Here is a 23139-nt window from a genome sequence, read left to right on the forward strand (position 1 = left end):
CTATATTCCATATATGTACCATACACATGGTAGAAGCTTCCCAGGTAGTGACAGCTAATTATCATACTATAGGTTCCAGCGGCCATACCCCAGTGAGCAGTACATTGTACATGGAAAGTAGGTAATCCAGAGGCAAGTTTCTCTTCAGACTAAAGACACTTTTTGGGTTTAATGCCAATGGACTGTTCTTCCTGTAGCTGTACAATTGATAGCTGAGGTGGATCACCACTAGAGACTGGCCGTAAGGGCATTTCCTCTGTGTTAATACGGTACCAGAAAGAGACCAACAGGTTAGACAAGTAATACTTCTAGAATTTTTTAACCCTGTTTTTTAAATTGGAAAAAGTTTCCACCGTACAATCCATTTAAACGTAGACCCTGACCATTTCTCTATGTCCTAAGCCAGGCTGGAGGAGGTTTTGCATACGATTATGCATATAGTACATGGCATCATTGTTGTTGAACTTGGGGTACTAAACATAATGAACCACTGCCTCTACTGTCCACTAAAGAGAACCACCAGTAAGAAAGATTTGGAGCCATAACTATTAATTGTAAAACATGGTGCCCTTATTACTTTGGCTCTAGTCATCGGTCAATGCTCTGCTTATCGGGTTCTATCAATTTGCTTGGAAGAAAATCAATGCAAAAAGTTTAGCAGACATGAACAGAAGCTTAAAGTGGTAGTCCCATCTCAAGGATCCTATCTATACTGGTAGCTTATGTAAACTGAATACTTTTCCTAAATATATTGCTTTAGAAATGTTGCTTTGTTTGCCTGCTATGTGAACTTATTCCTCCCATTGTTTACACAGTGTTACCATAACCCCTTCCTCTGTGAGATAGGAAAAGGGATGTCACTCACTGCTCTCACTGTTACCTACAGCTCTTCTGGCAGGACAATCAGTTCAGATAATTGCAGTTTGCTGATAAAGCTAAGTCTGTTATTTCTCTATATAAACACACAGATAACACTGAGTCCTTCTCTAGAAGCATGTGATATTATCTGATCTGCATAAGTATTGTGATACTTCAGTGTCATTCAGCAAGCTGGGAGGTGGAGGTGAAAGAAATACAGAGAGTGAGAAGAAGAGACAGCAGGAAAACTGCTGAAACACTGAGATGGGAAAACCCCTTTAATCTTGTGTGATTATTAGTGATCCCGCCATTCACTAGAATGATACTCTCATGAAAGCGTAAAATCAGTACTGTAATTATAATACAATGCCTAATGGCAGCAAAAAGAATACTCTATAAACTTTTTTTTTTTTGCAACTGTTCCTATAATGAAATGTGCTGCCAGAGGACAATGGCCAACTAATTTAATATTTCCAGCAATTCATGGTCCCGCCAGTAGGGGGATTGAAAGACAGGAAAGGATACATAAGTGATCAGTGGCACTCATACCTGTGACAAAAACACATATTTGATGACAAATTTAAAAAAAGCAGTAAATAAATCATAAAGTATAATAACCAAACTGTGGTCCTTCAAGGAAGCACAATGGTCAGGTGATGGTAGGGACATTCACAGAATACTGAGAGACCACAACTCCCAGTCCCAGTATGTACAGTAAAAAACGTCTTTCACAGTCTAGTACTGAAGCATAGGACCTGTTCAGTCAAAACATCCAGTTTAGCACAAGCACAGAAATTCTATGGCTTGCAGAGACATCCAGGCACAAGACACACTAGGCAGAGACTTTGATCATTTTTCCTTTTTAATCTCTTTTCCTTCTTTGCTGTTCCTGGGAGCTCGAGGAGCAGTCATGGCCAGCAACTTGCCAACAATCAAGAAGAAAACCGCCACCAAATGGATGGCAAAATAAATGGAGCGCCAGTAGCGGAGAGTGTCTGAGAAGGTGAGCAGGACAAAACCCATGCACATGTAGTCATAGGATCTCATTTTAAGGAACCAGTGCACCCAGTCGAACACTAGCTTGCCAGAATCAGACAGGCGACGTCTCAGGCCAGCATCCATGGCACCCTCCGATGCCAGACACAAGGGTATGGTCAGGAAACTTAGATAATACCCTGGATGAATTCCGTGCCAGTAAGCGCTGATCAACATGGTCCAGGCACTCCTGTCAATGGGATAAATGGTAATATTAGACTTTGCTACATATGTGGTAAGTACTTTAATCAAATTACTTTTAGGAGGCCATTGAGCATAATACAATACACACTGATATGCGTTTAAAAAAAAAAAGTAAGAAAGAAAGCTTCTGGTGCATCATTCATCTGGGCCTAAGAAAGTTGGGTGACAATTATCGCTAGAAAAAAAAAAATGAAGAAAGCAAAAGGATTTATTTATTTTTTTAAATGGACTTGTGGTTTTCTTGCTATGTCTAGTTTACAAAATCCATACAAGTCACTTACATCATGCTTTGGAATACTTAGTACTATCATAGTAACACTGATAGGCCTGAGATTATAATGCAGGGCACCGATGGATGGACAGAGGGAGTCCTCTTCCTATCCTGTCCTGACTATGGCATGCCAGGCTCTGATACAAATCACTGCGAGACATTCCATATGAACTTACCCAAAAACAAAGGATTTCACAGGAGAATTCTTGTAGATGTACTGTGCCAGCCACCATTGCACACTCATATTCCAGCAGCGCATGCCGTCTTTAACCTTCACACAGAAATCTGCTCCATAGCAGTCAATGTTCTTGACTGTCTCGTAGTCATACTCAACATTCACCTTTGAGCCATCAGCATCTCTACAAGGAGAACATAATAGAAGTTGTACTTTCACTGTCCCGCTAAGTGGTCAACACGAATGCTATGAATAATACTGGAAACTTACTTCTCTAGTAATGCATATTCTACAGTTGGTCCCCCACCAGAGCGAGATTTGGCTGAAACTGGGTAGGCACCAAAGGCGGCAGCAATGCAACCGCACTCTGCAAATATCCAGGCCACATAGAAACGCATGCGGAAGACAAAGAAGATGGGGACCATGTAGAAGAGGCGATAAAGAAAGCAGCACTCATAGAACTCATCTTTCTTCACGTATTCCAGAGGGAAGTAGTGTGAAACAATGAGAAATAGAACACCAAAAACAGGAGCCGGCTTCAATCGAGTCAACATAGGCTTCCAGCTTGGAATTTCTTGAGAACCAATTTGGTGCAACCAGTCGTGGTATGTCTTAAATCGGTAAAATGGACCTAGAGACAATAGGTGAAACGGTCAATTCATGATATGAACAATGCATTACTAGACTGCAAATTCATAAGGCCTTTGTAATATTTTCTTACATACTTGCCAATTCAGCTAAAATGCGGACATTACAGTGGTGGTGCGGTGGTGGCATAGCCATCTCCATGCTGAATTCACAGCAGTGAGTAACCAAATGAAGAGAAACAGAAAACTTATATTTAATATCTCTATAGTAAAGTTAATATATATACCCAGCAATATAAAGAGATACCCATGGGGAGGGTTACTATTTTTTAATTAATAGATAGGAACTAGTTGCATAACCTCCGCCTCTTATATAATTCATAATTGTCCCAGGCTAAATGAATTCTGTTCACACTTAAGCGACAAGTAAAGTTTCTATTATAAACAGATCATACCCTGTATAATAGGTAGAAAAAGCAGGGCAGGAATCATGTCAGATAACCCACTGATTCCCCCATATACATAATGTCCTGCGGGGAAGGAACATAACCCTAATCCAAGAATATATCCTGATCCACATAAATCCACTGGAAAGACTGCCTCTTTTTTAGGATCGGCCCCGCACTACCTATGCTAATCCTCCATGTGTTTCACCAGTAGCATATAGTCTTGGCACATCAGGACACTAGATATAGAGCTACAGGTCTTGCCTAACATACTAGTCTAATGCAGTGAAAACTGCATTTCGCAATGCCTCGATGGTTGGTGCGGGTACTTCCACGGGACATTCACTTATGTATATAGGGGAATCAATGGGATATCTGACATAATTCCTACCCAGCTTTTCCCACCTATTACACAGGGTATGGTACATTGGTTCTGTTTAGCAGAGAAACTTTACTTGTTACTTTACCGGTCCCTTAAGTCTTAACAGAATTCATTTATCCTGGGACAATTGTGAATTATGTAAGATTTTGCAACTAGGGTTTCCCATTAATTAAAACATAGGATCCCTCCCCGTGGTCATCTTTATACTGCTGGGTATATATTATTTTCTGGGATATTTTTAATATACCTATAGCAAAAGTTAAGTTTTATGTTTCTTTTCATTTGGTTACTTCCCTGGCCTGACACTTGAGAGGAATACACTGACTGACAACTTTAATGGGCAGAATGGTGGCTCAGTGGTTAAGTGTTTTTATGTTCCACCCATGTCTCTATAAGTTTCTTCCCACATTCAAAAAAGACCAGAATGACTGGTTGACTGAACACATTTATATCCACTTTAACATATGCTTCATTTATAGAAAATAACTCAAACTAAACAGTAATGGAGCTGGTCATTTTCTAAGCTTTAAAGGGGATTTTCTTGATATTGGTAGCCCATTCTTAGGATTGGTCACCAATATCAGATTTGTGGGGGTCCAACACGTGGGACATCCACCCATAAGCTATTTTCAGCACAATGTACAAAGCAGGAGATAGCTCAGTACACTGTGTAGTGGTCATGATATTGCACATCCACTCCCATTCACTTCATACATTGAGTACAAAGCCTTTCTGCTTCCAGCTCCGTACACTGCACTAGAAACACCTGAATGGTGGAGGGTCTGGATATTGGACAACCACAGACCTGATATAGATGATCCATCCTAAGAAAAACAATATGGAGTCTACGAGAACCCCTTTAATGAGCCAACCCCTTTCAAGGTGTAAGCACCATGCAGTGTGCCACAGATGTTGCTGCCACCATCCTCAGTGATTTTCCTGAGGCAAGCCACGGCCAGCCAAGAACTTCCTCTGCAGTACAGCATACTAGGCTCTTACAAAAAAGGGGCAAAGGGGTTTCTTCTATAATGCAAATATGCAATAATAGCGCATACAGACAGGGCTTGTTTACATGAAATAGCCCATTTGCCCAGTATCCATTAGCATGTGCCATTAATGTGCTGTGAGAATAACAATTTACATGACTGGTGTGAGAGGATGGCCTTTTGCATATTGGCCAAACAGTCAGATTTTATATATTTCATCTTATATATGTTAGTTTATAATGGAAGTCTGGCAGAATGTGAGAGGAACTGCATCCGGCCAAATACCAAGTTACTCTCTGTGGTGACAATTTAAGACATGGGGAAAACATACAATGTTTCGTTTTTCTGTCTCTAGTGCCACTTATCAGAAGCTAGCTCCCTGTAAGTCAATGCCAGACTGACATTTGATGTAACTTGAGATATTAACCTATACTAGAAAATCTTTTCAAAAAGGCAAAAGCAGTCTCCACAAGGAGACATAATACCCCTCCAGACCACGTCAATGGCCTCTCACCTAGCAAACAAGTACCTTGCTCTACATTGGTAAAGAACAAGAACCCCAAATCTGCAGATGGACGTCTATTCCCATTTCACCAAACAGACGTCCCTATAGGCACAGTTTTCCTTTCTCCATCTAAGAAAAGTGATTTGCATGTTACTCCCAGAATTCCCAGTGGAGCATGCACTACACGTTTTATGATATAAAACCCCTCCTAACCCATTTTAACACGTGCAACCCACTGTAGTGTACACTTACCAGTCATCAGCCCTATGTAGCAGTAACTGTACAAAAATATCTCAACCAGACTCGGGATCTTGGGAATCATATTAACAGACGACTGACTAGAAAATGAAGCCACTTCTTGTTTCTTCACTCTGCTATATTCTTGTATCTCATTTGCCAAACTCACAAGCTGGAAAATAGACACAGGCAAAAAGTTAGAAGAATGGCTCAAACCTATAAATTCAAGACATATGGTATGCAAGTTATCGGAGTCACGTGCCACCACTAATACACATGCCCACTTTGTACCTAGGTAAGAATTATACTCAGCTCATTTGTTTCAGAGCTGGCGTGACTTTCATGTTGGTTCACATCCAATTATATATTAATATGTTGATTTGTTGACAAACTAACGTTACATTGGATATAGAGCTGTAAGGCATTTGTATGGATTTACAAAGTAATGGGGGCAAACTTATGTTATTGTATGCAGTACTAACAGAGATGGTCACTGATGGACTGACAGGACAATGACAAAGGGAATGGTAACACCCAGTTGTCTATTTAGTTATACATTTCTAGGAGGAATAACAGAGGAACAGCACAACAGAGCTAAAAAGATGTTCCAGAAAACATAAGGAATTCAATAACAATACATGACAAGAGAGGTACGAAGTCACTTCTAACAAGTAAACTTGCATATTATTCCCAGCATATACCATGAACGGTTGATTTTGGTCCCACCTCTGGGATCTGCACAGAGGTGGAGAAGGGGGGTCTCCAGAAGAAGCAACAACCACATCCACGCAGGCGATGAAAAAGGAGGTTGGGCTGTCTCCGTTCATTTTTATAGAAATAATGAATTAGGTCTGCTTGGCTATTTCTGTGACTTCCATAGAAGTGAATAAAGAAAGCATAGTGCACCTTTCTATTAAGTTTCAACCCAGGATATGGAGCCCAGAGGCCATCTCGCCAAGTAGGTTGGGCTTCCCACATTTATAAGACGCTGGTGTCTAATGTCCAAGGTGGGAATACTGCTTTAAGACCCTTGGTATGCCAACAGTAATTTTCCTTAAACGGGATTACCATCTCAGGGTTTCTCCTATCTCCTCTCCCATTCACTTCCTTTAGCTCAGGCAGCAGTGCTTTGGTAATGGCACAGTTATCTCAATATTTACATACAGTGATAACAGACAAATCAAGTACTTTTCTAGACTTTATGTAGGGAATATAGGTGGCCAGGAACAGGGAATAAGTCATCAGCTGGGCTTCTAGAGATAGATAAATGGAGGTGGCTTTAAATCTAGGCAGCAAGCTGTAAACGCGGAGGAGACATATTCATTTGTGAGAGGTAGGTAATTTTTTTTACCATTGTGAGCAGGTTTTAAAAAAGAAAATTATTGGCCAGACAACTTCCTCAACCACATGTGAACAGCATACCAATCTGTTCTATTAGAGATTATGTAAAATAAAAATTAACCCAATGGATCCCATCTATAGTTAGTCCATAATCTCTCACTGTTCAGGAATAAAATTCATTAAACAGTTCATGAGGTCTTGTGATCCCAAGCATTTGATAACACTTTTTTTTTTTTTTTTTTTTTTTTTTTTTATTAAATTCAGTAGCAGCATAGATGTTTCCACTACACTCAGTGTGAGGAACATCCTGACACAGTAGAGTTGAGATGGTCATGAAGAGCCATCCGCCTCCTATCCCTGGTGTCCACCAGGTCATGTGAGTTTATCTTCTCTTCATTTCCCATATGGTTAAATTATTCACTTTAAATATAAAGGGTTTGACCTTCACCAATAAACACCACCTGGCCTTACTGGAGCTTCGCAGGTCCCTCGTGGATGGGTCACCCACAGGAGACACACTTAGGTCCGAAACGTAACTAACTTTGAAAATAAATGGAAAACGCCCCTAATAAAACTGCATGGGTGACTACTTTAACATATAGGGTTGACTATATGGCCAACCAAAGAGCTAAGTGAGGCTCTTGGGGACCTCCCTGGGGGATAAATCTCCCCACTCTGATGGGCTGACATATCTTTTTTTCTTACAAAGCATATGCAAATATTTTGATCTCAAACATGGTTAAGCAGTTCAACAGCTTCGAGCCAGGCACGGATGTTCTGAGCTCTATGTTTAGCTTTCATATCAGTTATTCAGAAGGTGGGAAAGGACCCCCAAGAGTGCTCTAACTACCAATCCATCACTCTTGGTAAATATTTTAAGATCGGAATTTAAAAGACTCTAGCTGACCGAATTAGCTGTTGATTAACTCACCCTGATAGCCTTTGACCGAATCTCTTGGCTCTTCATGTTTCACAGCCTTCACCACAAAGGCTTTAGGGACTTTTACCTCTGACCACTGGAGAGCCTCTACTCCACACCCAAGACACTTGTATGCCTACTTTAGACCCATTCCATATTAAATAGTACTAGGCACCATCCATTATCCCCATTATTATATGTCCTGAATATAGAACTCTTGGCAGCACAAATTATAGCCAATCCCAATATAACATGTATAGCCCTTTATGATGCCTTATATGTTGCCAACTACCCTCTACTTCTGCGATAAATATGAACCCTTCATATAAATGGATGCCCCTTCATATCTCCCTACTAGGAAGGATATCCCCAGTCAAAATGGCAATTTAGTTAAATTGCTCTATTCTAGACCCTGCATATTTGCATACCCATATTCATTTTGTTGCAAGTATAATGCACTTTGTGAGCTTCTTGGTCTACAATTCCAGCCTACGAGTGTTGGATGGAGACGGAAAAGATATGGTTGGTACCTCTGAATTCCAATGCCTTTATCTGGAGCCCTCCAGTGGTAGCAGGATATTTTAGAGTTTGCTACCAGTTACCCTCCACAGCAGACTATGGCTACCAGCAGCTGTCTATGCATTCAGTACAGAGAAAATTAGACTAAATTATTGCCACAAACCTGTTTTTCCACAAACTAAATTCCAGTATACTAGATGTCTGTTGGGGTGTAACTCCCAAGAGAGTTCACTGTACTATATTTAGTGGTTGTGCCCATAGGGAGACTGCCATCCAAAATCGGACTGCTTTTCTGAGAGCTCTTTGACAACAACTTTACCCTGAAGGCTGCTCCTTCATATGCTGTAAAAAGTCTTCTACCATTATACTCGAGGAGTGCTGTGTCCCACCTTCCCGACTAGAGTTGAATTCTAGAATCAAAGAACCTCGATCTATGAAAAATCTCGCAACTACCCTCTGTAAATACTTTGGACAAATTTGTGGCAGTTTGAACTGTCTGGTATCAACATTATGTTAGGGGTCAATTTAATCACTTGGATGCATTTTGCCTTTGCTGCGATTTAATTCCGTTTTTGTTGTACCCGCACCTCTTTATACTACTGGAATATGTTGACACACAAATTAAAATTATTACCAGGAAAAAGTTTTATTTTGCAAAAGTAAAAATAAAATAACAAAAAGTACATACATAGGGAAGAAAGGTCTTGTAAAGTTACAATTAAAAATGATAAAATGCCACTTGTTTAAGGCTAAACCAAGTTAGATCTCTAAAGGGTTAAAAAAAATGCACATAAGGCACCAGATTTATATGCCTGTAACATTTACGTAAGCCATACATTCAACACCTGTAATAAAAAATATAAAATTTTCAGGAAGGTTTTTGCAATTTTAATATAGTTGTTAGTGGGTTAATGTGCGTTGCCAGCTTAGAAGTCAGTCTAGTACTATACTATGTAGGGGATCTCTTGTATCAGGCCTAATGAAAAAAGGTGTCACTGGTGTCACTGGCAACATTCCTGCGCAGATATTAGTAGCGACTGATTGCTTGAGCCTCACGTTACCTTGTCTGATAGAAGAGACTTTGACCTGGCTCTCATCCAGACAGAGTATAGTTACATGTTGTTATGTATTCCCTTACACGTACAACAGATGCTGGTAATGTGGAAGCATGGAGAGTTCTGTGATAAGGACTATCATGAAGATGCTTTTCTCTATCATTCTGATACAATCACTTATTTGTATTAATCTTAGAAAATAAAGGTGTCTTTCACAAGAAATGATATTCTCTCATAAGCTACAGAACTCCTTCACAGTAAATGCAATAGTCACGTTATGTTGTTCCTTCTGCTGTCAGGTTTTTTTTTTTTGCATTTCAACATTTTCACCAAAGTATGTTCCGCAGTGTGGCTAACAGATATAGATAGACTGATGTAATATTCTAAGAACACAATTGATGGCATTATTAGATAACAGACATTCGCTCACTCTAGTCCTCCATTGTCGGACCTGTGCCAGTACAGTCCTAGGCGTTCAGCAGCAGGTGTAATTACCCACCAGCTAAATACAGACAGGACTGGCAATTACACACAGTCACAAGGGACTTTTCTTCTAGAGGATTTTCTGTAGACACACCCTAACAAGCTAAATACAAAGGCATACTGTAGCTGGAAAGATTTGTATCTTTCTTTATTGGGTTGCCAATCCCCAATGATAAGTGAATCATAGGTCATCCTGCTGCTAGGACCACCAGCGATATATCGTGGCCGCTGTATATGTGCAGAGAATCTGTAGAAGGAGCCTTAGTCTATATCCAGTCATTGTGTATGGGCGGAAAATACATACAGATGCAAATCTTTCCACTATACCTAACCTCGGGTGTAGTCTACACTTCTGGTTTTGGCTCACAATGACTGATCCAAATTATTGATGTGCGAGTAAGCCCGTACTTACCTCTGCCGCCCTTTGCTCCCAGAAACTGTATGGAGGGAGCAATCTGGGTAATTTCACCTACTGACAAGAAAATGCCTTTACAATATCCAGGTTTAGAAAATAGAATTTGCGTTTCTCCAGAAATCACTGTCACTTATAGATATAATATATCTAGTACTGCAGCTCAGCACTTTTAACCTGAACACTATAATATCAGACACAGCCTAGGGGGGGTAAAATGTAGATTCGATTTTCCTAGCATTAGGAAACCGCTATAATCAGGCACAGCCACAGTTCTATTACAGTGACCACACTGTTCCATTCATACTAGTTCTGAAAACACAGGAAGAACCGAAGCAATTTTGGCAAGTTAGTACCTTGCAAAAAAGCATCATAGGTCTCAGCTTCTATATTTGCATTAACCATTTCTTCCATAGTTTTGTATGAATGGAACAGTGTGGTCACTGTAAGAGAACTGTGACTGGGCCTGGTTAAAGTGGTTTCATGATTCTAGATATGATGTGATCCACCACATGGTATGAAAAAGAGGAATTTGCTCACAACACCACCTTTTTGGAAGGTAGCTCCCTATAGATTGATACCTGACTTTCAAAGAAACCTAAGGGCATAATATGGGAATAATCGCCAAGCCAGTTGAACAAAACAAAACAAAGAGGGCTCCATTCGCAGACAGCTAGTTTTACGTTTTTGGCTCTTAACAGTGCAGAGCAGGGTACTGGCCAGACCCAATATATATTGCCTAGCTGGGGATTTCTAACAAATCCATAAGGACATCTGTCTGGTAAAACCCAGGACATCACAGGTAACTGTGATGTCCCGTGTACGTCACTGAGGCCACTGATTGGCCTCTGCTGTCACATGCGGGGACTTCAGCCAGAAGAAAACATCAGTGCAGTAGGACCGGACCACGCTAGGAGGCCCTGTGTACAGGTTAGTATGTTTGTTTGTTTTTTCCCTACCTCCCCCAGCCTAAATTCATTTTTTTTAATCCTGGAAAACGACTTTAAGGAGTCGCTTTCTCCATATTAGCTATGTGTTGATTTTTCTTTAATCTCCATTTTTCATATTTTTGGTGATATTATGGAACCATTGATTAGTTTTCCATAGAGCTATGCTCTCAAGTTACAATGGTTGTCCCAAACCAACTGACATTGTAACTTGAGGGTACAATATTTATTACAAACCTGCTCCCCAGGATATAGGTCCTTTGAATGCATCATTGGTTTCTCAGTAATACTACATAATATATATAATACCTTGACAGTTGTGCAGTGTCTTAAATGTAGTGGTTAGTGATGTGAATTCAAATGGTCTGACACTAGAACACCAAAAAATATAGACTTTATTAGTAAATTAAAACTGGAACCAATGGCCAAAAATATTCAAATCAAGCCGCTAAAGATAGTGAGCACAGGACACCATTGCGGCTAAAATTTATATTTCCACGTGGACCCACATCCACAATCCTAAATCTGTACTGACATATAGAGTATTGCTGAAGAAGTGCTAGCGTCAAGTGTTATCTCAAATTCACTCATACACTGATGGATTTTACTACATCAGCTGGTGTAACAGTCATGTTTTTTTCTGCTTATTCACTATGAAATAGTGCTAGGGTGACTCTAAGCAGACTCTAATAGGTGGTCCAAATTAACACCAATGTTACTAAATACACTACAGGAGCTGATATTATTCCCTATAGGTTACAACTACCTAACATGTTTCTGCACGATCTGTTGTTAATAGTGCTTCATCTCTGGTGTATGAGCATTTTTAGATGCAGTGTAGCAGTAATACATTCCCTATTCCCCCACCCTGATGGCACTGATGAGTGACCATAATCATGGACAGGGGACACCGATTATTTAATACCTTAACCAGATGCCCTCACAGTCAAATAGAGGGAGTGCTCAATCAGTGTGCGACACGTCATGGGTGACGCACGTGGCTACGCCCGCCTCCCTCGCTGAGCTCGCATTAGTCCAGCGGTAGCCACAGTGATCTCCTGTGCTCACTATCTCTGATAACCTGACTTGAGTATTTTGGGCCATAGTTGCCTGTTTTACTTTGCCAATTAATAAAGTATGTATGTTTTAGTGGTCTGGGGTCAGGCAGCTGGAGTTTTAGTTCTGAATTCATTTACTGAATTAGTTTTACCGCCATGATGTGAACTCACCTTCAAAGTCAAAAGTAACTGCACAGCATTAGTGAATGGGGTTGGTGCCGGCAGGTCAAAATAAGTCACCGTTCGGAAGAAGAGCAGGTAGGTGAAAGTCCAGCCCAGTGCAAGGAAGTGACAGGACCTGACAGTGAGTAAAAGACACAGAGGGGAAAAAAAAACCACGTCTTAATACTTTCTAACAATATATCATGGCAGGTAAACAGTCAAGGTTGTTTTGCTTATGCTCCTTCTCAGGTTACATTTAACATATATTTAAAGGGGCGCTACTGCCAAAAACGGAATCTTTTGTAAAGAACTAAGTCAGGTCCTAAACATTAGACAACAGCTATTACTCTCACATGCCCCAATATACAAGTACACTTGACTTAGCTGAACATGTATGTGATCTGAATAGGCAGAGGGGTAGACAGTTGCTACCAGAGACGTTTGACGGTGTGTTATCTTCCCAAAGCCTCATCATTCTCTCTCCTATCTGCCAATAAGGAAGAGTGAATAGCTCCTCCCAAAATCGCCATTTATCTAATCTGTACAACCAACTTTTATACTACTGGTGCATGGAATACATATTGTTTGCTTCCAGGAAAGAGTCCTCATTGGGACACCCCCTAAACATTCCAGTTTGTCCCATCCAGATAACATCTTCTCATATGCCCTATTAAGGATTCATTGTGATCAAATATTACACTTGTTTAATCACGGGAATAGTAATAGCAATGAAATACTACATTATGCCATGCAGCAGAGACGAGACGCTGAACAGAGATAAAGGTCCAGCCTAGTGCAAGAAAGTGACAAGATCTGACAGTAACAACAGATTCCTAGGGAATAGCTAAAGTCTGTACAGACAATATAGTCACAGGGCTTGTACCTGGGTGTAATTTTGGTGATGAGCCATGTCCCCAGGATAGTAATAACAGAATGCAGTAAGTGGATGTTGCAGGTCCCCAGAGTAAGGAGAAATCCCACTGCAGCTCCACCCCACTTCTTCACAGGAGGACCTGAAAATACAAGAGCAGGTTTAATCCAAAGAGTTCTTGAGAAGTAGGAGGACATCTAAGCAGCTCTTCTAATCCTGACCGTTTGGTTCCAGTAATCTTCTCCATGTTATTAGGGCTGTGGAGTCAATAGGCCAACCACCACCTACAACTCCTTCATAAATGACTTAAGAAGTATGGTCAGATAGAAGCAGCAAAGCTCCTCTAATCCACAAAAAAGCTGGTGATGGAATTGAATTCCTATGACAGTAAATACGCAACAAACTATACATCTCATTTATTACATTATTATTAATTGTATAATATGATTAAAAAATAATCATTTAGTATACATAACAAGCTTATTTTTTTTTTTATTTTGTTGGATTTTTATTACTTTAATTTTTAGATGCTAAGTGTGGTTATGCTGCCTAGATTAGACCACAAAACCATATTTCCCATATAAAACAATTAAGGCTGAAATAGAGTTTGGATTTCAGTATCTCAGTCTTCATTGCTTTATATTCTGGGGGCTACTACTCTGTACAATATTCACCCATTGGGGGGACACTAGCAAAGCAAATTTTCACATTTCCATGGTACAATAAATCCATTGTATTATTAGGTGTAGAACTTTATGTTACCAGAGAACTACACATGAACTTACTTGCATGCTTGAAGAGAAATCCTATTATTACAGAAAACAGCAGCACAGCAAGATAGGTTATCTCATCAGGGGACATGGCCACCCTTCTGCAAAGAAATCACAAAACAGAAGTCAAGGAATCAGAAGGAAATACCTGAATCCCTCCCCAATTTGTAGACATCTCGTACGAAGCAGTCTCATAGAACTGTACAGACAGTGGCATAGGATACAGCATAGTAAATGGTGGTATAGGTTCTACATATTAAGGGACTGCAACAAATAAAGGCAATAGTGAGACACCTCAGTTATTAGCTAAGAGTATGATAATCGCCAAGCAAAAATGACACTCCTTGCCCTGCCAGGAGGAAACGTCTCCAGGCCAGTAGTAAGGAACGTCTCACTAGAAATATCAATGAAATCCATACCCCTTGGTGTTTGGCCGCTTACACGCATACCGATGGCGGGGAGGTATTCGATCGAATACTACTCGCTCATCTCTAGTCCACACACAGTAAAATGGCCCCCATACTAGAGATGTTTAAGGAGCCAATGATGAGATGAATAAGGGGACCCAGCTCACCACTCTCACTCCCCGGTGCACTTGTAATGGCAATGAACATCTCTATCAGTACTGATGGAAGCGCTGATTGTGCTTTTAAAATAAGGAAAAAACTTTTTTTTTTTTTACATAGATTATTTATTATAACAAAAGTAAACAAAGAAAACAGGACAGAGTCAGTAACAGGACAGAACCCACCAAAAAAGGGTCCGCAAATAAAACAAACCACAAACAACGAGAACAATGCATGAACCTGTGCAACCTGGATGGAACATGGTACCACCTGGTCAAGATTTTATAACCCGCCTCCTGATACTTGCAAGCTACTGAACTCTTGTGAGCGAACTCAAGAATTCTAGCACACTGCGAAACCGTAAAAGACAGATCCAGCTCCGCCTCCCACTTAGAAAGGTAGGCGGGTCTGTTGCCCGGAAAACATTTTATTTCATCATATAAGACTGAAGGTGTACAGTGGTAGAGTAAGGCACTAGACATTTTTGAGGTTGTATGAAGCCATAATACATCCATGAGGCTTATTTAAACTACTACCACTACTGATTATACTCAGATGAATGGGCTTAGTCAGCAAAGTGTCTCACATCGGGGATACTGCACCTGATTCAGACACCAAATTTGCAGCAACAGCAAGCATGAAGTTTATTTTTTCATTGTCCTGCTTTAATCTCTATCTCCAATTGGGGCGGAATTTAACAATTTTTTTAACGTAGAATTCAGGAACAGCACAACGCAGTACTGGCATTTTATGGAGAGTACAAGTATTTAACTCCATGTGATTTCCCAAAATGGATATCATGAGGTATTCAGGGATCACTGCAATTTTCAACATAGTTGTGGGTCAACATAGAAGTGGGTGGAGCTAAATTTGCCACGGTGCGCATGGCCCTCTAGAATAGTTTAAATTTCTTATGCGGCCCCATGGGAAAATTAATTGCCCACCCCTGGTCTAATATCAATCGCTCACTGTTGGTTTACATTTAATATTTATTTTAAGTTGTTTTAATATTCAGCCAGAAAGCTGCAGAGCAGTGTCCTATGTGAATCCAGGCCTATAAAAGAGGGTCCTGCAGTGATCTATAGGTCAAGTATAAAAATAAGTTTCTTTACTTCCTAGCAGATTACACATGTGAAGATGGGTTATCATGAGCTATCTGCATGGCCATCAGCCAGACCTCTCAGGGCTCGTTCACATCTGCGCCCGGTCTCCGTTCTGCAGGTTTCAGTTTCCTACACAAAACAGAGGCAGGAGACGGAAACCTGTTTCAAGCCCATTCATTTGAATGGGTTTGAAAGATGTCTGGCCGTGAGTGGCGGCGAGCGTTTTATGCTCTCTGCCGCGAAACCGTTTTTTTTTTTTAAATCGGACACAGAGTCGGACATGCAGTATTTTGTGTCCGGTTTTAAAAAAACGATTTTACAGCAGAGAGCAAATAACGCTCACCGGCGCTCACGGCCGGACCCACTCTGACAGCTTTCCGTCTTCTGCCGGCAGAAGATGGAAAGCTGAGAACGGAGACCCGAACGCTAGTGTGAATCTAGCGTCAGCTAACCAGTTGTAAGGTTTTGGGAACTGTTCCCCCATAGTACCTGTTTGCTGACTGTAATGATAACATCTATACCCCTTTTCCACTACATGGCACCGGTTCAGCTTGATTCTACTTGGTTCAGACATACAATCTTCTAATACCACTTTGATTCACTTGGCATCTGGCCTAAAGCTGGTACTAATAAGGTATTCGGCACTAGTTACCGTGTTATTTACCACAGTGGAATAATGACAAAAGGTGAGCTCATGTGATCCTGTACCATTCAGTGGAAAAGGCTGCGGCATTTGCACAAGCACTATGGCCCATTCCAACAGATGGAAAGCGAGAAGCTGATGGGATTCCCACTGACCAAATATTATTCCCTGTCCTAAGGACAGGCTGGATAAGGACTTCCTTGGCCATACACTGGTAATAAACTAAGGCAGCATAAAGAGTGGTCCCTTTCTCAGAACCAGGGCTGCTTTAACCATAGGGCAGATAGTATATCGACCAACCTTGGCTTGGGTAGACAGTCCCGAATTTCGGGTGTTGACCCGCTGATTCAGGAGGCAGGTAGCAATTTCAACTCTATCTGCATCCTTAGGACTACAATGGCGACACGGAGCCATCAACTTCATGCTCCACCATTCAGGCTTCGACTGAAGTTGTCTGCGGCAGGAAGGTGCGACGATTGCGGAGTCGGAGAGATCAGTTCAGCTGCAGCCTACAGGCAACTCCATGGGAGTGTCAGACAAAAATATAGGGCAATTTTAGGTAGTATTATCAAAACCATACACATTGGCCTACAGGCCAACTACCACATAAAAGACAACATTATTGTAAAAAAATATAAATTTATTGAGAAAATACATAAATAAATAATAATATAAATTCAAAGGTAATTGGTGCAACCAGCTAGTTAGAACATCTTATGTCAATCCCCGTAGATATATACATCCTTTGGCATGTACGGTGGTTTGCGATGTTTGTCTTGCACATGCGCAGTGTATGTTGGTTCGTTCCTTACACACACCATAGTGTAGGCGTCTCGCGATACTTTGATATACTCGCGCATGCGCACTAATTGTTTTGGAGTGCGCGGGCGCGCCTGCAATGTACGGCCGTTCTGGCCTAGGTTCCGGCATGGATTCTTTTCAGGCAGCTGGATATAATTTAGAATTACCCAGACACTATACAGTCCTATGAAAAAGTTTGGGCACCCCTATTAATCTTAATCATTTTTAGTTCTAAATATTTTGGTATTTGCAACAGCCATTTCAGTTTGATATATCTAATAACTGATGGACACAGTAATATTTCAGGATTGAAATGAGGTTTATTGTACTAACAGAAAATGCGCAATATGCATTAAACCAAAATTTGACCGGTGCAAAAGTATGGGCACCTCAACAGAAAAGTGACATTAATATTTAGTACATCCTCCTTTTGCAAAGATAACAGACTCTAGTCGCTTCCTGTAGCTTTTAATCAGTTCCTGGATCCTGGATAAAGGTATTTTGGACAAACAATTCAAGTTCAGTTAAGTTAGATGGTCGCCGAGCATGGACAGCCCGCTTCAAATCATCCCACAGATGTTCAATGATATTCAGGTCTGGGGACTGGGATGGCCATTCCAGAACATTGTAATTGTTCCTCTGCATGAATGCCTGAGGATTTGGAGCGGTGTTTTGGATCATTGTCTTGCTGAAATATCCATCCCCGGCGTAACTTCAACTTCGTCACTGATTCTTGAACATTATTCTCAAGAATCTGCTGATACTGAGTGGAATCCATGCGACCCTCAACTTTAACAAGATTCCCGATGCCGGCATTGGCCACACAGCCCCAAAGCATGATGGAACCTCCACCAAATTTTACAGTGGGTAGCATGTGTTTTTCTTGGAATGCTGTTTCTTTTTGGACGCCATGCATAACGCCTTTTTTTTTTTATAACCAAACAACTCAATTTTTGTTTCCAAAATGAAGCTGCCTTGTCCAAATGTGCTTTTTCATACCTCAGGCAACTCTATTTGTGGCGTACGTGCAGAAACGGCTTCTTTCTCATCACTCTCCCATACAGCTTCTATTTGTGCAAAGTGCGCTGTATAGTTGACCGATGCACAGTGACACCATCTGCAGCAAGATGATGCTGCAGCTCTTTGGAGGTGGTCTGTGGATTGTCCTTGACTGTTCTCACCATTCTTCTTCTCTGCCTTTCTGATATTTTTCTTGGCCTGCCACTTCTGGGCTTAACAAGAACTGTCCCTGTGGTCTTCCATTTCCTTACTATGTTCCTCACAGTGGAAACTGACAGGTTAAATCTCTGAGACAACGTTTTGTGTCCTTCCCCTGAACAACTATGTTGAACAATCTTTGTTTTCAGATCATTTGAGAGCGGGCTGTCCATGTTCGGCGACCATCAAACTTAACTGAACTTGAATTGTTTTGTAGAAAGAAATGGTCCAAAATACCTTCATCCAGGAACTGATTAAAAGCTACAGGAAGCGACTAGAGGCTGTTATCTTTGCAAAAGGAGGATGTACTAAATATTAATGTCACTTTTCTGTTGAGGTGCCCATATTTTTGCACCGGTCAAATCTTGGTTTAATGCATATTGCGCATTTTCTGTTAGTACAATAAACCTCATTTCAATCCTGAAATATTACTGTGTCCATCAGTTATTAGATAGATCAAACTGAAATGGCTGTTGCAAACACCAAAATATTTAGAACTAAAAATGATTAAGATTAATAGGGGTGCCCAAACTTTTTCATAGGACTGTATATATTTGCAATAGGCATTCAGCCACATAGCTATCTCCCCCTGACGAAGCCACTTGCGTGGTGAAACGCGCGTCGGGGCGCGTATCGGTGCATGATATACGTACAGGTAATGTTCAAGTAGCTCACATGCTTTTCTTTGTCTGCAATATTATGTCTGTAAACACTTAAGTGTAAACACATTGGCTTTTTAGTAAGAATTTTAGTGATTCAAAGCTCTTGTATACTCATATATAGCAAATGATACCCACTTTTATGGAGTATCTTCTTCATTGAATATTGCATTGACTAATTATAAAGCACATTACCCCATGGAAGCCTATTAGTATGTATTTCATTGCATCTATTGCTGGTTGCACCAATTACCTTTGAATTTATATTATTATTTATTTATGTATTTTCTCAATAAATTTATATTTTTTTACAATAATGTTGTCTTTTATGTGGTAGTTGGCCTGTAGGCCAATGTGTATGGTTTTAACTCCATGGGAGTGTAACTTGACCAAAATGCTTTCTTTTTTATTAAAAAAAATAACCTAGTGTATTTTTACACAGCTCCTCGGCAGATACTGTATGGCAGGTATTGACAGTATGCCTGATTCATCAGTTGGTATGGTAACGTAAATGCAAATTTCTAGCAACGCCAACATTGTGGCATCAAATACAGCAGGAACTCAGGATCAGCTCCATATACTAGTGAGAGTCCAACAAGGCATATGAATAATGGAATTGACACCACATAGTTAAGACCCCATGTACACGACATGCATGTGCATCTGAGGCGGGGGCGAGGTTGCTGCTGAATGCACCTTAAATGTTCAATTCATACAGGTGACTACTGACAGATGACATCACTATACAGCTGACTGACAACACCGCAATATACTAAATGGGATAGCAATAAACTGGGGTAAGCCAATGAAAGCATAGTTACCATTGCAGTGCTAAATAACATACATCTGTTATGGTTGGCACTTTTGTAGATTTGAAATTAAATAAATAATATTTCGAATTCTTATTCAAATGAGGCAGTTGGTGCACTGGGGGCGGCCTTCAGCCCTAGGTGCACTGATTAGGTAGGATTGGTGATGCTACAGCAGGGTGAGGATCAACTGTCACTTCATGGGGTGGCGCAGACAAGAGGTGGTAGGGGTCTTAAGTGTCAACAGCAGTGCTTCAGAGAGCTAAAGGTCCATCCGCAGTGCACCAACATCATAATGTGCTCTGTAATGCGGTGGTGGCAGTTGAGTATGCTTAGAAGAGTCAGGGCTCGTTCACATCTGCACCTGGTCTCCGTTTCCTGCATAAAACAGAGGCAGGAGACGGAAACCTGCAGGATTCTTTCTCACCCATTCATCTGAATGGGTGAGAAAGCTGTCTGGCCGTGAGCGGCAGTGGGCGTTTTATGCTCTCCGCCGCAAAACCGTTTTTTTAAATCCGGACACAGAGTCGGACATGCAGTACTCTGTGTCCGGATTTAAAAAAATCGGTTTTGCGGCGGAGAGCATAAAACGCTCACCGTCGCTCACAGCCGGACCCGGTCTGTGGCTTCCGTCTTCTTGCATGCAGAAGACGGAAGCCACAGAACGGAGTGCCGAACGCAGTTGTGAACCTAGCGTCATTCACCAGAACCCAGTATATAAACCCACATGGATGGTTTTGGGTTACCTTGTGTATTAGTGCCTCCATTGCAGATTTTGTCTATATCCAGATGAGCTCTGTGGAGCAATGAAGGCATTGTCACTTACCTCTTGGGCGCAATGACAGACCCCTCACTGCTCCAGAGACCTAATGTGCATATTGCAACAAAATACCATGGGAAATTACTATTTGAATTAGATGACCCTAACCTATCTGCGGGGCTGGGTTGATATGCCAGTTTTTGGTGACAAGACTTCTTTTGAAACCTTTCACTTCTACCACTTTGTACTCAGGTGACATTTTACAGATTCCAGTGCAGCTGATTTTTTTTTTCTGTAGCTTTCACCATTCCGAAGGTGTCACTTTTTACTTTGAACACTATCCTGCTTTCTGCTGTGAGATGGGTGGGTCCAGGGATGGAGCAGACATACAGGGGCCACCTACTTGACAGCACAGAGTATAGCTGTACTGAAATGACTGCGGGGCAATGTTAAGGGCTAGAGTGGATGAGTGGAGCAGCATCTATTGTAGGATACAAAGAGTTGGAGGTGGGAGTGGTGGTGAAAGGTTCTCTTTAAAGGAACACTTCATTGTATCAAGTCTAATATATGACTACCATCTATCTGTAGTGACTCTTCTGCACCACTCCTCCCTAAACAGACTTCCTTAATGCGGCCTATTGGTTTGATGGAGTAAACCCAAAACTTGCAGTCACAAGGTACACCAAGTTCATCACAGTGGCATACACTATGTAGTAGATTTAAGCAGCCATTTTCTTGTGGCCAGTCAGCTCCTGCCCGAGGCCTAGAAGATTTAAACCCAGGACGGAAGACGACACAGGGAGAGGGCATTCCAGAAGAAGATGGAGGCGGCACTGGAGAGTTCTCTTGCAGCATTGGGGACGCCCCCCGTGCTGTTTGAGTGCTGGGGCCTGCCTCCAGTGCTGCAAGAGAACTCATCTGCATACAGAATAAAACCCAGATTTCTACCGAACAGTGGCACAGAGAAGACATCTAAAGGTAGGAGAAGAATAGCCTTTCTTAAGGCTATTCCTACGTGTTGGTCAGAAAAAAGGGTATCCAATGATAGGATCCCTTTAATGAAGGAACTGCAGAATGACCTGGCATATTTTGGTCGTGGTCAAAGTTGCTGTATGCATGAGATGGGAAGACCCCCGTCATTTCTTCATGGCACTCTGCGGTATTTTTTTTTTGTGATCCTGAAGTTTGTGACAACTCATGTACTATATGTAGGGTCTGATAGGAGAGCATTATTGCAACACACAGTAGTAGCGTAACAAGTATGTGCAACTAATAGCCATGGGCTCATGTCCTTACATGTAAGGAATTTAGAGCAATTTAGCCAATTTGCACAATTATTGCCCCTTCCCATAGAGTAATGTGAGAGCTGTTTGTATACGGTGTCACTTTTCACCTGCAGCAATGGGGGCGCCTGCTATCCCCCAGTCCTTCTGTATAGTGCACTCCATACACAGCGCACAGTCATACACACTAGACTTTCTAAAGAGCTGACAACTGCAACTATATATATATACACACACACACACACACACACACACACACACACACACACACACACACACACACACACACACACACACACACACACACACACACACACACACACACACACACACACTATCCTGTTATACTGCAACCTGCTCATTACAATTATATGCAAATATTCTAATTAGGGGGCGGGGCAGCCTCAGACCTGCTGTAGCCCTATATACCAGAAGCAGAGCCCAGCACAACTTGCAGTGACAGGCTTCACCTGTAACACTACACAAACACAACAAATGTGTCTAGTCCTGCTACGTGTGTGTGTGTATGTGTGTGCGGGGCAGGCAGAGCGGAGAGCCGTTACCTTACCTTCTATGGATGCCTAGAAAGCACAGCAGCTGCAGGCTCTGATTGTTAATGAGGAACCATTCATTACACAGGAGAGGGAACAAGGAAATGGAAGGCAGACACCAACACCACCCGCCCCACTACATGGGATGAGCTGCTTCCTAGTGACCTCATCAGCCCCACCTCGCCTCCTCAGCGCTGATTGGTACATGGATAGCAATGCTGTACGGTGATTGGCTAACTGCCCATCACTCCAATCTTGAGGGGCGGGAGCAATGGTTTGTGCGTAACGCATGCTATATGGATTAACCCTTTAGATGTGAAGAGTAGTTCCCATTAGTGGGGAGTGCGAAGTCCATGTGGCTGGGGCTATGCTGCACCCTGACGGGCACTGTCCGACTGTGCGGCGAGAAGTTCCCTTCACTTTGCTGGAGTGTCTCCAGGATTCCTGCAGGGATATTGTTGGTCATCTTTGTTGCAAGCTACAAATTAGTTCCTGTAATCCATCATCAAAACTACTGCCATCC

The 23139-nt window shown here is 41.5% G+C and overlaps 1 protein-coding gene across 1 annotated transcript; it reads right to left on the reverse strand.

Annotated features, from left to right (window-relative positions):
- Nucleotides 1-835: 835 nt before the first annotated feature.
- Nucleotides 836-22709, reverse strand: MBOAT7 (membrane bound acylglycerophosphatidylinositol O-acyltransferase MBOAT7). Its single transcript, XM_075280201.1, has 8 exons — nucleotides 22634-22709; nucleotides 14239-14324; nucleotides 13466-13595; nucleotides 12592-12718; nucleotides 5702-5858; nucleotides 2814-3174; nucleotides 2545-2727; nucleotides 836-2083 (listed from the first exon to the last, which is right to left on the reverse strand). The coding sequence occupies exons 2-8, from the start codon at nucleotides 14312-14314 to the stop codon at nucleotides 1708-1710; spliced, it is 1410 nt and encodes a 469-aa protein (XP_075136302.1). The 5' UTR covers nucleotides 14315-14324; nucleotides 22634-22709; the 3' UTR covers nucleotides 836-1707.
- Between the last annotated feature and the right edge of the window lie 430 nt (nucleotides 22710-23139).

This window comes from Leptodactylus fuscus, chromosome 6 (assembly GCF_031893055.1).
Source record: "Leptodactylus fuscus isolate aLepFus1 chromosome 6, aLepFus1.hap2, whole genome shotgun sequence".
NCBI classification, from domain to species: Eukaryota; Metazoa; Chordata; class Amphibia; order Anura; family Leptodactylidae; genus Leptodactylus; species Leptodactylus fuscus.

Bases quoted from the DNA above. Each gene is read 5' to 3' on its own strand.
- MBOAT7 (XM_075280201.1), bottom strand. From the start codon at position 14,314: ATGTCCCCTGATGAGATAACCTATCTTGCTGTGCTGCTGTTTTCTGTA. The intron at 12,719-13,465 runs GTACAAGCCCTG...ACTCACTGTCAG, and splicing joins ATCACCAAAATTACACCCAG to GTCCTGTCACTTCCTTGCAC. The intron at 5,859-12,591 runs GTGAGTTCACAT...TCTATTTTCCAG, and splicing joins AGTTACTTTTGACTTTGAAG to CTTGTGAGTTTGGCAAATGA.